Source organism: Centroberyx affinis, unplaced genomic scaffold (genome assembly GCF_046629955.1).
Source record: "Centroberyx affinis isolate AG114_WGS23_722 - 3 ecotype Tasmania unplaced genomic scaffold, CSIRO-AGI_Caff_v1 ptg003189l_1, whole genome shotgun sequence".
Taxonomy (NCBI): domain Eukaryota; kingdom Metazoa; phylum Chordata; class Actinopteri; order Beryciformes; family Berycidae; genus Centroberyx; species Centroberyx affinis.
The window spans coordinates 92,047-108,112 of NW_027281232.1; the positions used below are offsets into that span (position 1 = coordinate 92,047).

The window sequence follows — 16,066 nt, forward strand, 5'->3', positions numbered from 1 at the left end:
AAACTTCACCAGTATTTCATTTACAATAAGTTAACACAATTGGAGAATGTAGAAGAATGGCTGTTCTGATCATAGTTTCACTGTTATCTCTGCCTACAATAAAGATAGTCCTGGAATTCTGGACAAAATCATATCTAACAATAAAAATATTGACAGATATGAGTCCGAGAGACAAAATCTCATCAAATAGGGGTCTGTGACCTTAATGTGGACTAAATTAGGGGTCCTTGATATGAAAAAGGTTGAGAATCACTGATCTACAGTACTGAAGGGCTAAACTCAAAGTGGTCTCTTAATAAGCAAACATGGAAATGTGTGTTAGAGTACAAAGCAAGAAGCAAGTCACTTCACCATATTTGTTTTCTTCCAACTTATCAAATGTGACAGAGTCATTTGCATGCTAATAACCACAGTATTGAAAGTGATTAAGAGTTTGGACTGTGAGGCCTGCACTAAGTGACGTGAAACACTTCATTCGGTGCCACTCTTTAGTGCAGTATGGGTAAAAGACATGGCTTTCCCAACCACTACCCACGCTTCACACATTCACACTAGGAGCTGTCCAGTAAAACCGCAGTCTTCTACTGTTGGTCACTGAGCAGCTCCACTGGAACAGTTGGGGTTAATCGCCTTGCTCAAGGGCACATCAACAGTAGTTTTTGAGGGAGAGGAGATTGTTACTCTAACCTCTAAGCTACTGCCATCCGCCAAACCTGATTACAGGAGGAAGACAGAAAGAGACGGAGAGGCGTGAAAAGGAGGAATAGTCAGCACCAAGTCTGGCTCTATTGCAATGCTAATGCATCATGCTAAATGAGAAAAAATCTCAATAAAGACAGAATAAAGACCTTTCTCTGGGGAGGGGCTGCCTTAAAAATATTGCTAGAAGGACTGAGACTGACTTTTTAGCACATCAAGACAACAAAGCATTGAAAATCTGGGCCATTAAAGCAGAAACGTATGGAGATATTTTAACATGAAAAACATTTCATCCTCAGTGTGCGCTCCTTTCCAACTAAAGCCAGATAAAATCTAATGAGAATGCAGAGAATACAGGATGGGAAGACACGGAGTCTACAATACCATAGATGGCAGTGTGTTATGGGCTATCACTTAAATAAAAGGGACTTTAGACCTCTCTACTTGCTATGCATCATTAAAAGAGATGAATGAGCCTCTGTGATGGACTCTTGCACTGTCCAGGGGGGGGTAAGCGCGTACCCCTAAGTCACTTCTCACCACAGAAAAAGCAGGTAAAGTCAAATTATTGGTTCGAACAAGAATGACTTCCTTTCTTTACCTTCAGGCCAGCCGTGTCCGAGGGCTTCCCGGCGGGAGGCAGCGCAGCGATGGTGAAGCTGTCTGGGTCCTCTCTGTCTCGGATCTTGGACTCCTTCATCAGGTTGTCCAGCTTCTTCTTGGCCAAGTTCTCCATCTGCTTTCTGTTGGTCGAGGTCTGGAGAAGGGAGGGAGTAAGAGTTATAGAGAGGGAGAGGGTGAAGGATGGAGATATGTATGTGGTTCAAGACATGAGGGTAACTAAGGACATTCAGTAGAACCTCAGCTATTGAGCCTCCTCTCTAGAAACAACTGAGAAGTCAACCTACCAAGTGAAACTTTACAATTTCATATATGGTATAAATTGGATTTATTGTAGCAGTTAAGCATTTCAATTGATTGACTAGTGTGTTTCAGTAAGTTTCCAACATTCATCCAGATGTCCTATTTTGCATGGGCCAAATAATGCTTTAAATGAATTTGTTGTTCAGAACAATCTACTATGAAAGTATATTTGGGTTTCTGAGGTCCTACTGTAAAAACAATGTCTCTTTTAGCCTGGTCTGACCAGATCAAGAAAAGAAAAAGAAAAACATCATGCAGGATCTTACAAGAATGTAAGAGCTCAGGTTCCATGGAGAGCAAAGATGAAGCAATACACGGTCTGCTACATAATGCATAACCTCCCAGAGCATTTGATGGATGACGAGGCATTCCAGATGTGATGGAAAATGGAAAGTGTGACATTATATAATAACGGTGAAATGGAAGATTTCCTTGGTGAGAGAGTGCTGCTCTATGCCCACCTGGAATAATAAGCACATGCTCACTTCAGCCACTAGGTGGCATAGTGTATCCACAAACAAACTCAGCTTGGCACCAGAATGCACAGGGAGTATACTCTTTCCTAAACATAGGTACTCATTATAGATGTATTCCAAATAGGATTAGACCAATGGAGGCAATATTGAACTTTTATGAAAAACAGGATGTGCTCCAGTCAGTGTCGTCCACCTCTGATATGATGGATATAATGCATTTGAAGATACTGAATATTGGCTAAAATACTGGCTATTGGCAGCTTCAATCCAGAAAAAACCCCAAAACAAATGAATAAAAATTTGACTCGCAAAACCCCAATTCTCACTGGACTTTTGGGCCCACAGTGCAATCATTTGGCTTCAGAACCCTTGAATTATGCTGCACCAGCTGTTTGGAATAATTCTATGGTAATTTTATGCCCCTTTTGGAACACTAAAGAACATTCGTTCATATTATGTGGACATACAAACTTCACCAGTGTTTTAACTGACATGAGGGTGAGTAGATAATGACAGAATGTTCCTTTTTGGGTGAATTATTCCTTTAAGAGCCTGAAGCCTCAATATTTATGCCCCATTTTGTAGTTATGGTAAAACTAGTTTGGAGATTTGTTTGGTACCAGATCCAGAATCCTTACCTTAAGGTCAGAGGAATACAAGACCTCTATTCCAACATGTTAAAGAATGTAACACTTCGTTGGACCTCGCACTTTGAACAGAGAGTTTCTCAGGCAGTATGACAGAGTATGGCAAATGACTTGGATGAGGGTTTCTAAAGAGGTTGAGAATGGGCATTGTATACAATACCTTCCACTTTCAAAGAAGTAAGCAACATTGAAAGGAGGAAGGGAGGGGACATAGAGGTGAGAGAAAGAAAATGAGAACGGATACCCACACAAAAAGGGAGAGGCAGAGGAAAAGAAGAGAAGGAGCAAGAGAAATAGACAGAGATACCAATATAGGAGATAAACAGAGCAGACTAGGACCTCATGGACACTCACAGACGCTTAAATGAGGCACAATCCATCAAGAACAGACAAAATACAAATTCACATTTCAGCTGCTGACAGGGACGTGCAGAGAGTTGTTCAGGGGCAGGTGCTCAGATGAAAAAAGGGGCATCTACAGTGTCAAACAGTCTGTGGAAGAATCTCTGTGTTTTAGGAGTGCAGCAATGCGGTATTGTTCTATCCCTTTACTCCTCTGTTATATTTGCTTCCATCTCTTGTCTTTCTGTCTCACTGTCCTCTTCTTTGTCCCCCTCATCTCTCTGCATTTCTGTCTGCCTGTGCTAAATATTAAATACAATAATATATACATATATCTTAGTGATGAATACTCAATTATCTTATTATATTTCTATCATAATAGCACAAGCTGAAGATTCTAAACAAAAAATAACAATCTTTGTTGGACAGATTTTAAGATAAAGTCACTAAATCTATTTTTTTCCTTGCATGATGAAGGTAAGTCAGGTGCCCTGACACCGTCTGACTCCCAGTCTGCCTCTCACCTGTTGTCTTGAGTCCCTCTAGCTGTCCTTGTGCTTTACTTTCTCTTGCAGCCACTCACTATATAATATGTAAAATGAAAAAAATAATGTTTGCAAACGAGAGAATCTGGGCTACTGGGCAAAGAAAGTCAATATTAGCAGCAGCATCAAACTAGTTAGCAATAGTCAATTTGGTCCAAGTTTCAATTAGCTACACTGATTCACTGATAGCCTACATGCTAAGAAATAATTGCAGGATATGTGATTTTTTGCCAGGTTTAACTAATGGCTGCAGCTATATTTATTAAACTAACCGATACCTATCGCAGTAGGTGTGTAAGTGTGATTCTGTTGATAGCGCAGCTCTGTCGGACGGGGTGGGGGTGGGGGGCGTCCACATGTGAGAAGGACAGAAAAAGGGGCAATGTGTTTTGCAGTTGCTCAAATACTTTCGCTAGTATCACTACAATTTATTAACTATTTGGAAAAAGGCCTAAAATAAAATAATACGTTTAGATTGGAAGGGGCATTTTGTTCAATTAAGGAAAAAGGACCCATAACCCCCCCCCGCACGTGCCTGGCTGCTGGTAGTTTAGAACAGATAAACACAGGAGGAAAAGACAAGGAGAAAAAAAAAAAAAAAAAGGAAGGTTACATACATCTCCGTTCATCAGCTTGTAGTCGTCGTCCATCTCGTCGGCGCTGTCCTCGTCGGACACGTCTCCCTCCTCGGCGTCCTCGTCGATGTTGGAAGGCAGCTTCTTACCCTGGCGGCGAAAGGGGAAGGAGCGAGAGAGACTTCGCGTTAGTCACTCTTCCGTGTTCGCCGAATTATTTTGCGGGCGACGGACAAATTTAGAATCGGACTAGAGCGGCAAACCAGAGCTACTGTGAGCAGAGAGCGGGAACTGGCTTGTTCTCTTGGCTTGCCCCGAAAGCCGTTCAAAAATGTAAATCCAAAAATTCCTCATCATCCTCATGGACCTGTTGCTCTCGGCCATATCAACCGGGGTACACTGGAGCTGTAGGATCGAACGCCCTCATTGACAGGCCTCGGGAGGGGGGGGAAGAGGAGGAGGAGGGGAGGCACAAGGAACAGACAGAACAACGAAGGACAGAAGGGCGCGATCGATACCGAGGCTGCGGCCACGGATTTTTTTTCAGCGAGGCTTAACGAGTGCGGTTGCCCGTCCGGTGGTTAGCGATAATTCTCGATCACGGGGTCGAGGAGGTTGGATGGCCCGCGGCGACGGGTGATAACAGCCTGACATCGGCACCCGCGGTGAGGCTGGAGCCCGGGGTAGCCGCTGGAATGCCCGCTGACTGCGTTGAGCATTGCGCGGTCGGGGCGGTGAGAAAGCCAAAGACGCGAGGAACCCAACGGTTCCTCGCGGCGTCAAAACGTTAGCGAACGCGGCGGGAATCGTACACAAAAGGCGGCAGCTGGCAGCGGAGTCCTCGGGCGTGCCATGGTGTTGGCGCCGTGCCCTCCCTGTTTAGCGACAGCATCTGGTGTCAGTAAAAACCCTCATTAACCTCGATAACTTCCGTGCTTCGCTGCTGCTCCGTCCCCTCGCAGCGGAGGGGGCGGGTGCTGCTTATCGACTGCTTGATCTCCTGCTTCGCTTTGTTGAAGGTGTGTTTAAACGCTAGAGATTCCTTTCATGTGGTAGACTGCAATTTATACCACAGCTGCCCACTTGGATAGATCGATTACACCCGGGGGGGGGGGTTGCACTTTCACGATTGCCGTAGAGCAGGGGTGCCCAAACTTTTTAGGCAACGCAACCCCTACTACATCCCGACCGGGTTGATGCAACCCCAAAATCCCCCACACCTTCAAAAAACAAAGAACGCAACATAGCCTATTGATAGCTTGGATATACACTTTGGGAATCCCTGCCATAGAGAATTGGTCATCTGCAATTTTCACTGATAGAGCAGGTTTGGTACAATAGTGTTTAGAAATGTCTAAGACGACTGGTAATTGGCTGGCTCGGTTCACAGACTGTTAATAGGCACTACAGCTGGAACGACTCCTGACCTGCAGCCACGAACACACTTTGACCAATTAGCCTATCTGTTGTGAACTGGACTGATGGTAATGTGTTTTGGTCATAATGTGGACCAGTGTGGCCAAATAATTAATGAGCCTGCTGTCAGCTATTGCCCCACAGACGCACTCCGCAAAGAACCACATCAACAGACAAGTCTTTCATTCTCTTCTATTCAGACGCTTTCTAATCACATCACTAAAAATCAGTCCGCCGTCTCCTTTCTTTGAAGTCTGCTCTGACAGGTCAGAAGCTCCGTGATCAAAACAAGAAAAATGGATAGATTGAAATGATAGCCTAAGGACTAATGCCTCTCACCAAGGAAAAACCCATACATTTTTTAAACACTCCCAAACACCCATGCTCTTAGCTTTACCTTGACGAGGATCTTGCCCTTGAGGGTTTCTGGCGAGGGCAGGGACCCGGACTGTTCGGCTTTGACGCTGGACAGGTCCAGCTTGTCCCCCAGGATCTCCATCAGGTACTGGGCCATCTTCTTTTGCTGAGCAACGCTGCAGTGGTTCTCGATGGACAGGATGACCGGGTAGCTGCGAGACGAACACAGGGGAGATTGGAGTTGTGTAGGCTGACGGATGGACTCAAAGGACGCAAGTCTGACTTCACTGGGATTCTGTATCTCCGTTAAAGATTTGACAGCACTTCACGGATTTGAGTCCCTTGTATGAGATTAGGTTCGATTGGATTAGATGAAAATTGAATGATCCCCGTGGGGAAATTGGGTCATTGCGGCAGCAGAGAATAGGATATAGATATGAATAGGGCAAATACAGTGCATTAACGACTAATTACATCAAGAGACCCAAGCGCTCATTGCTGTGGTGTTTCTGCACTGCACTTCCTAGAGATCACTTGTCAGTCAAACAGTGTGTCTAGTACTGTGATGTCTTTTTCCTTGGATTTTCAACACACACACCCTCACACACTCGCTCATCGTTTAGCTCGCCATGCAGACTGCTGCTTTGCTGGTGAAAGAGTCTTGCTGCTTTTGTTCACCCTCCGCCCCTATCCAGCTCCACCTGCTTAGATCTGCTTCTATGTACTGTATGGGGGGGTTATGTACTCCATGACTAAAGTCTTAAAGGAATAGTTCACCCAAAAATGAAAATTCTGTCATCATCTACTCCCCCTCATGCCAGTTGAAACACAGGTGAAGTTTGGTCTTTCTATTCACAGTGTGATTGTTTGGCTGTTTTTGTTTTGGAACTCTAAAGAACAGGTCCCCATTGACTTCAGTTGTTTTGGAGAAGGCTGCTACCAAGTTGTGCTGGCAACCTCCCTGTGTGTTATATGGACTAACAAATTTCACCTGTGTTTCATTTGGCATGAGGGGGAGTAGATGATGACAGAATTTTCAGTTTTGGGCGAACTATTCCTTTAAGCATGTGCAGCAGCGAGCCATAGAAGCAGATGTATCCCTCCAAAACCAAAACTTATCCCTATGTCTGAACTATAGTACTTATACATGAGAACACACACTCGAGTGGTATTCTTTCACTGGTAAAATATTAATTGGGGGAGACTTCTTCAAAAGAACACTGGCCTGCCAGACTGAATTTCATGATTGATTCCTCAAAGGCATCGGGCACAAAGTGATACGAGCTACATGCTGCTAAAAAGTACAAGCAGTCTCTTAGGCAGCACAATAACACATTAAGCCTCTCAGGAAGCCAAGCAAGAGTAGGGAGCTGCCAGGCAGCCTAAAGAATGACAGACAATGCCAGATGCTTGACAGGAAGCAAGGGAATACTGGGGCAGCATGCAGCTACATATGAATTTAGCCTACCATACAATTACAGATCATATGAGGTTTCTAACACCACGCATTCACTAAACAGACAAGCTGTGCCTAAAATCACTTGAAGTTACAAACATTTGGTGAGGTTTTTGGAGGTTTCTGGATTTCATAGGCAAAGTGTGTCGTTTGCAGCTTTTTCATTGGCTCAGAACTACCATGTGGTGCAGTGTGCTCGTCAATTGTGGTTGGCTCATTGCGGAAAATGGTGTGGCATCCTTGGAGGAGGCCGCTTACTGAGGGAACAAAAGTCCCTCGGGCTATCAGCACGCATGATAACTATCCAGTTCTTCCTCCGTTTATTAAAAAAAAAAAAAAAAAAAAAAAAGGAAACACAAAACGCATCACTTCCTGCGCACCTCAAGATTCATCCGGGAAAGACCTGCCAGACACCGGCTGTTTAGAACAGCAAATGTAAAAGCTTTCATGAGCTGGGTAGGTTGAATCACTATTGTGTTATTATGTCAATCGGCAATAAGGAGTTGCTACAACATCGCACACTTTAAAGCAGTGGTTCTCAACATGGGGTCCGGGGACCACCAGGGGTCCTTGAGGGGGTTCCGGGGGGTCCCCAGCAAATGAATGAATTGTTAATTTTACCATTATTTCATTTACAAGAAGTTAACACAATTAGTGAAAAGATGATCGAAATAGTCATTCCTCTACATTCTCTGTTATCTCTACCTACAATATATATAGTCATGGAATTCTGGACAAAATCATATCTGACATTAAAAATATTCTCAGATTTGGGTTCAAGAGACAAAATCTCATCAAATGGGGGTCCGTGGCTCTAATGTGGACTAAATTGGGGGTCGTTGATATGAAAAAGGTTGAGAATCACTGCTTTAACGCATCTTTGCTGCCAGATTTACAGATCAGCGGTATTTACATTTAGCGTATCAATAAACTCCACTGTTACATTTTAAGCATATTGGAGAGCAGTTTTAACAAGCCATGACTAAAGCAACTGACACTATTTAAGCTCTTTAGCTAGCAGCTTCGGATGTCGGTATGGTTCAGTAAACCATCTTTCCTTTCCAGTGCCCACCATGTAGCAAGAAAACAACGTGGTTGGGTGGGTCTGAGCACGAGTTTCAATACAAGCCTTTGACCTTTCCAGGGATGTGCTGCATCATTGGCCATGCTACCAAACAGAGATCAGTGTTGAAAAGGGCAACACTGAATGTACCGAGCTTGGAGGAATTAAACCCAGGGATAGCAATGCTTTAAATGAAGACACTCTGAGCCATTTTATAATGCATTGATTAAGCTGCACATGACCATACAAGTTCTAACTGCACTGAAGTCTCCAAACTGTATTTCAGCCCTGCTCCTCTGTACATTCCTGGGGCCGGATTCACAAAAAAAAAAATCTTCTCGAAGGCCAAAAAATGCTATTCTCAAAAACAGTTCGTATATATTTTCTTAACTTTCTTCTGATGTTTCTTCCTAAGAAAACACTTACGAATAAATGGTATTCTTGAAATGAAAGTTCTCAAATTTGTTCTTGATTTTTTTCTTAACTTTAAGACAGCCCTTCACCTGTCTTAAAACTCCTACAGTGAAAAGGTAAGCCGCTAATATCATATATTTAAACACCACATTTTAGACAAATAGGTTATAGTTCAAAGTCTTCATAGGTTCCCCTACACCTAACATTAAGATGAACATTTATTGTAAAGCTTTATTTGGTGTAGGTCCAGGTAGGCCTCTGTCTCATGTCTGTTGGAAATAAGCTGCAAATTTTACAGTTAACAGCAACCAATGTTTAAATCTTTGCTCTAGTTGCTCTAAACAGGTTTTTCCCAAATTGTTTTGTAGATGGAAGCACTTTGGATTGCCTCCTAGCCTTGTCTCCTAGCCTCAATGGCAGTAAGCCTAAAGTTTATTAACCAGAATTAATTCAGGCCCTATTTTGAGACGTTCTTAAGTAGGAAAATTAAAGAAATCCGTAAGAAATGAGACTGTTACTAAGAAAATATTGAGGAATTGCACGTAAGAGCCTTCCTAAAACTTCCTAGACTTCCTCTTATGTCATTTTTTAAGATCTATCTTAAGAACACATTGGTGAATCCGGCCCTAGTTAGTATGCTTGGCCTGGCATGCAGAGCTAGTCTTCAGACTCTAGCCGCATTCGAGAGCAAACTCCCCATTGACGACGTATCAGCCGTGACGCTTCATAGTCTAAATCGGAGAGAGAGGCTTTTCATCCCAATCTCATCCCTTTCAGCCCGTTTTTTTTTTTTTTTATGAGGTGTCCTGGAAAATGATATCGTCCTTTGATGTTGAATGCAGCCTTTCACCCTTCTCTTTCCAGGCAATTATCTGCGGAATGTGGTATCCCGCAATTTTGTTTTCAAAAAAACATACACACTGGAGCACGGCGAGACCCCCCCCCCCCCTCCCCTTTTTTATTTTACTTGTGAGACGGGGGTCTATAAATAGTGCTTTTCACAGCAGCCTCCAGATTGTGTGCATGTCGATGGGATTATCACCTTCTGATGCAGCTTCTGTGATGAGGCGGGTGTTAGGGAGTCTGTGTGTGTGTGTGTGTGTGTGTGTGTGTGTGTGTGCGGTTTAATGTCTATCTGGATACAGGTGTGTGAATGTTTGGAGTATGTCTCTGTGTCTGGATAGGTGTGTGTGTATGTTTGTTATGTCTCTGTGTCTGGATAGGTGTGTGTGTATGTTTTTAGGTCTCTTTATCTGGGTAGGTGTGTGTGTATGTTTGTTATGTCTCTGTGTCTGGATAGGTGTGTGTCTTTTTTATTAAATCTGGGGTATGTGTGTGTATGGTCTGTGTTTATTTGCATCTCCTGTATGACAAACCGGTCCGCTACGCATAATCAAATTCATTTGTGAGGCGAGAGTGACATGGCAGAAAATTACACTGCTACAAATAGGCTTGTAAAGGGAGCTATTATTGCCAGTTATTTACAGAAACGTTCCTTGGTAATTTTATATTTTAGGAACTCAAGAGTGGGAATTATACACTGAACGTAATGTCCTGCTGTCCTGCATGAACCACATCAGTTGTCATTTATTGTGTTGTTTAAAAATGAATATGAACTTGTTTCCTTTGCATTATTCGGGGTCTGAAAACACTGCATCTTTTTAGTTATTTTGTAATTTTCTGCAAATAAATGCTCTAAATGGCAATATTTTTATTTGGAATTTGGGAGAAATGTTGTCAGTAGTTTATAGAATAAAAAAAAAAAAGTTCATTATACTCATTTTACTCAAACACAATACCTATAAATATTAAAACCAGAGAGACTGATAATTTTGCAGTGGTCTCTTAATTTTTTCCAGAGATGTATATGAGGCGCTGTACACCAATAAAGCAGAAATTCTCCAAAAATAATGACAAGTTAGAATAAAATGTTTTTTTTTTTTAATGAAGACCTGCTTTGCATGTCAGACCACTGAAGCTTCAGGCAAATAGAAAACACCGATGAGAAAATATTGATATTTCCCTGGCTATGTGCATTAAGATCTTTCATCATCAGATCAAAAGCCTTAATTAATATTTGAGTTCATGTGAGTTGACTCTTCAACCAGGCACACCGCATCAGAATATGGTTTCAAATGGATAAAAGCTTTCCAACCTATAATGCCTGGAAAGCCCACAGAGCCCTGCAATTGTATTCCAAGCCTCATTCCCCCCCCCCTTGTGATTTGTCAAGTGCAACCGATGGAGGGGTGATGAAAAATAATCTATTGAAGCTATCTGCTTGAGTGACTGAGTGATTGGGCGTGTGAGAAAGCAACGGAGTGAATTAAAAGAGCGAGGGAAGTGAGAAGGTAGTAATCGCGGGAGTTCACGCGTGTCTGTCCAAACTCACTTGCTCTTGACGAAGGCGTACTTGTTGATGGTCTCGATGACGTCTTTGAAGAGGATTTTGGAGGTGAGGGTGTAGCCGTGATGGACGATGGGCTCGCCGTCCTGTCCGTCCCAACAGTCCACTGTGCAGAGGGACATATGTGAGCGTTATTGACTTAAAAAGAGAAAAAAGAAAAAACACTCAATAGTGAGTGATACAGCTTTGTACAGTCACTGCTAAAAGAGCAGTTTGCACACATCATTTTGTGGTGATTGTGTTTTATCAACTAGGGTTAGACCTATATACAGGGGTGGAAGAAGTACTGAGATCTTTTACTTCAGTAAAAGTAGCAATACAACAATATAAAGATACTCCATTACAAGTAAAAGTCCTGCATTCAAAATCTTACTTAAGTAAAAGTACATAAGTATTGGCAGCAAAATGTACTTAGAGTATCAAAGTAAACATACTCATTATGCAAACTGTCCCCATTTAGAGAGTTATATTTTTCATAAATTCTTGGAATATTAACACTGATTTAATGACATACATGTACATGTAGGCAGCATTTTAAAGTTGTCAACGTGAAGCTAATCTTAACAATTTAGCTATACTTTTGGGTAGTCTAATCTATAACAATGCTATTTTATAGTTATTTTATAAAGATGATCAAATGTTTTAAATATAAAATATTGATCTGAAAAGTAACTAGTAACTATAGCTGTGAAATAAATGTAATGGAGTAAAAAGTACAATATTTCCCTCTGAAATGTAGTGGAGTATAAGTATAAAGTAGCATAAAATGGAAATACTCAAGTAAAGTACAAGTACCTCAAAATTGTACTTAAGTACAGTACTTGAGTAAATGTACTTAGTTACTTTCCACCACTGCCTATATATTGGTTTGCTGTTATCTTGGGCTGATATTAAAAATCTGATATTGGCCTGTCATGTTTTCCATTACTGATATGATGGATGTTCCTCCCTGACCGCAGCTTTTCCAAGTTGATATATCACTCTAATCTTAATTCAAATGTGGCGTTTTGATCAAATTCCACACATGTATTAATACGTGGAATTTTTGGCATGAAAATGGTCAAACGTCAAGATATTGAATACTGGCACATAATATCGGCTATTGGCGGCTTCAATCCAAAAAGATCAGCCTTCAAAAAAACATATTGGTCAAACCCTATTATCAACTGTGTCTGTATAAGTGTATGTACACCCATGTATGTGTGTGTGTGTGTGTTCAAGTCCGCGTGTCCGAGCCCTGACCTTCCACACAGCGGCAGCCAGCCTGCAGCACCCAGGCGTACATGTCCACCCGGGACTGGGACATGAGCTGGTCGCCCATCAGGTAGGTGTTGTGGGACGAGGCCACGAAGTAGTTGCAGAGCGGCTGGCCCATGTCCTGGTGCACCTCGTAGTGAGCCGGGTTGAAGATGTCCCCCGCCGGGCTGCGCATGTAGTTGGTGAAGCCTGGAAACGGAGGAGGCAAACGGCTATTTCCACCGGGACCGGTTTCTAATTTACAGGGTTCCTACACATTTTCAATTAAAAAAAGAAAAAAAATTCCATACTTTTTTTCCAGACCTTGATTTGTTTTGAAGATTTTGTCCGGTGTTGAATATGATTTACGCAGATAGACATCTTGCCCCCTGCTAACTAGGTCATATCACTGTATAGATGAAGATTGTTCGAATATCAGAATATGTGAGATGATTGGCAGGGTTCCTACACGGTTTCCATTTTAAAATTCCATATTTTTCCCAGACCCTATGTTCTTGACCGGATTTGGTTTTGGTGAGTATTTGATATAATGCATGCTGACAGCGGCTGGGTAATAAGAGCGTCCCTCTATCTGAACATTATTCTTCACATCAACAAAAACTGTGGACTCAAAGTGGCTCCACAACAACATAAAAGCTAGAATTATGTGTGTATCGGACCTGAACCGCAACATTTTCCATACTTTTTCCAGACATTTTTTCAAATTCCCAAACTATTCAAGACCTGGAAATGATCAAATTCATTTTTAATACTTTTCCAGGCCTGCGTAGGAACCCTGCAATTTCTAATCTAACCGTGTTTTTATTCCTGGAGCTGAGAGGATGTGCTTTGGAGAAATGTCATCTGTGCATTTCACTGAAGTGGAGCCCTGCAAGTGGTGAGTGTGTATGAACAGGTGAAATCCGTGCCAAACGCCCCCTTACACCAAAGGAGAATTGTAGCCTCGGCACAGGCATATTTTCACATTACAAATGATAATGAGTTAAGGTCTCAGTGGGGCAAAGTTAAAGGGGAAAAGCACTCGATTTCAGAACGAGCAAAAGCTAGTCATATGGCCTTGGATCATCCAAAGTGAGCAGATATGAACCACTCTTTCCCAAAGCTAGAAACCTGAAAGACAAGAGCCTAATTTGTGTCATATTCTTTACGAGTAGTATAGAAATATTGGCAATGGGGACTGCAGTACTTTGCAGAATAGCAAAGTACTGCAGAATTTATTTTCATAATGAGGTAGAAACAGGAGTCACACTGGTAGAACACGCTACTGTACCTTTTGCATCTCGCTGACCTTCTACAAACCATGAATACCAACAAGGGACTATGGACTTTACCATTGCACACATCTATACATATCCAATCTGTACTGTTTTCAGTGAATAAGGCAGTGGTTCTCAACATTTTTATATCAAGGACCCCTAATTTAGTCCACATTAGGATTCCCATTTGATGAGATTTTGTCTCTCGGACCCAAATCTGAGAATATTTTTTATTGTCAGATATGATTTTGTATAGAATTCCATGACTGTCCTACTGTAGGTAGAGAGATAACAGTGAAACTATGATCAGAATAGTCATTCTAAAATGACAAAATAATGAAGTTTAACAATTCATCAATTTGCTGGGGACCCCCTGGAATGCCCTCAAGGACCCCTGGTGGTCCCCGGACCCCACGTTGAGAACCACTGGAATACGGAGTAAGTCAGTGGTCAGTAAGTAAGACTGATAAGTAAGGTGGATTCTAAAAGGCAAAAGTGATGAATCTAGATAACGCCAATGGATAATGTCAACAGAGCCCGCCAAGCAGAGCAATGTAAAAGTAAAATGTAAAAAAAAAAACTGAATCATCACAATATGGACCGGGTTTCACTATCAAACCAATATGTTCCTCATGCATAAGATGACAACAAAATATAAATGCATAACTAAGCAATTGTTGAAACAGCTATTTAGGCTGAGAGGAAATTCCCTGAATAGCGGTACAACTTGAGGAGTGTACATTATGTGCATGGCAAGACTACAAACTTCCAGTGAAGAGTTGATTACAGTAAACTGATGGAGGGTTCAATTCCAAACACCGGAGAACTTGAATGTGAAAGGAATAAGGACTTACCATCAATACCCAGAACCGCTTGCTTCTGGTTATCAGAGCATGGCTCAAATTTGTTGATGATCTCCAGGCAATGGTCCTTGGACACCTTGGTCATCTACAAAGTATAGCAATACAAAAGTAATCAAATATTGATAAAAACAATAATACATGTTCCCTGAAGGAAGATTAAGCCTGTGTCCTCAAGATAGAAATCCTCAGGGCACAATTCAGCATCAAGGAGCGTTTGGTGAGGATAAGTGAATGATAATCCAATTAGGAGGGCTTCCTACATGCCGTTTTTCTCCCCATCTAAGCTGCGGGACCCGGTTGTCTGCTCGACAACTGGCCTTTTAAGCCGCCCGATCGGTCGATCAGATTCCCATCTGTGTCAATCATCGTCAGGCCGATACTTTTGGATGGGGGCGGGGCGGCACCGGGTCTCTCCCCCTCGGTATGGGACACTCCTGTGTTTGTGAGAGCTTAAGCCGTGTGAGAGAGACGAGGCTTTGGCTAAGCAGCTTGGTGGACACTACTTCTGAGAAACTGTTTTGATCATAGAATCACCGGCATAACTACCAGTTCTCCCCCCTGTTATGATACAGTCCTCTGGACAGTTAAAGGAAAAATCCATTCTCAAGTACTCTTACAACTGTTATCAATCTGTGAAGTTCAGTGCATTCCAGATTTTGTAAGTTTTGTTGCAATTTATCTTTTTGTTGTATCTACTTTCCCTCAACCTTGCCATGTATACTGTTCTTCTGTTGAATGCCTTTCAACAACCCCTAGAGAAGGGTGTGAACTTGTTGCTTTCAAACACAGTTGGCATTTGGGAATATATATATATATATATATATATAGACTAGAATTTATAACTTCCTCCTCCTCTCCTCTCCTTGTCTCCTCTCCTCTCCTCTCTCCTCTACCCTCTCGTCTCCTGTCCTTGTCTCCTCCTCTCCTCTCCTTGTCTCCTCTCCTCTCCTCTCTCCTCTACCCTCTCGTCTCCTCTCCCCTCCTTGTCTCCTCTCTCCTCTCCTCTCCTTGTCTCCTCCTCTCCTCTCCTTGTCTCCTCTCCTCTCTCCTCTCCTCTCTCCTCTACCCTCTCGTCTCCTGTCCTTGTCTCCTCTCCTCTCGTCTCTCCTCTCCTCCTCTCCCCTCTCCTCTCCTCCTCTCCTCCTCTCCACTCTCCTCCTCTCCACTCTCCTCTCTCCTCTCCTCTTCTCCTGTCCTTGTCTCCTCCTCTCCTCCATGGTGGGACACACAAACACACAACAGAAGAAGAAGAAGAAGAAGAAGAAGCAGACGAAGCAGAAGAAGCAGAAGAAGAAGCAGAACAAGAAGAAGCATCTATGGTTTGGCCAGTTAGGGTTAGCATAGCTGTTTTTAACAGAGGTACAGGTGG

The 16,066-nt window shown here is 42.5% G+C and overlaps 1 protein-coding gene across 1 annotated transcript in view; it reads right to left on the bottom strand.

The window, feature by feature from the left end:
• plch2a (phospholipase C, eta 2a) overlaps positions 1 to 16,066 on the bottom strand; it is a 73,913-nt gene that overhangs the window by 24,169 nt on the left and 33,678 nt on the right. Inside the window, exons 6-11 of the mRNA XM_071538042.1 lie at positions 14,689 to 14,782; positions 12,564 to 12,767; positions 11,307 to 11,427; positions 6,022 to 6,193; positions 4,251 to 4,358; positions 1,301 to 1,456 (exon numbers count right to left, since the gene is read on the bottom strand). Coding sequence (XP_071394143.1) covers positions 1,301 to 1,456; positions 4,251 to 4,358; positions 6,022 to 6,193; positions 11,307 to 11,427; positions 12,564 to 12,767; positions 14,689 to 14,782 — 855 coding nt within the window. The remainder of the gene's footprint in view (positions 1 to 1,300; positions 1,457 to 4,250; positions 4,359 to 6,021; positions 6,194 to 11,306; positions 11,428 to 12,563; positions 12,768 to 14,688; positions 14,783 to 16,066) is intronic.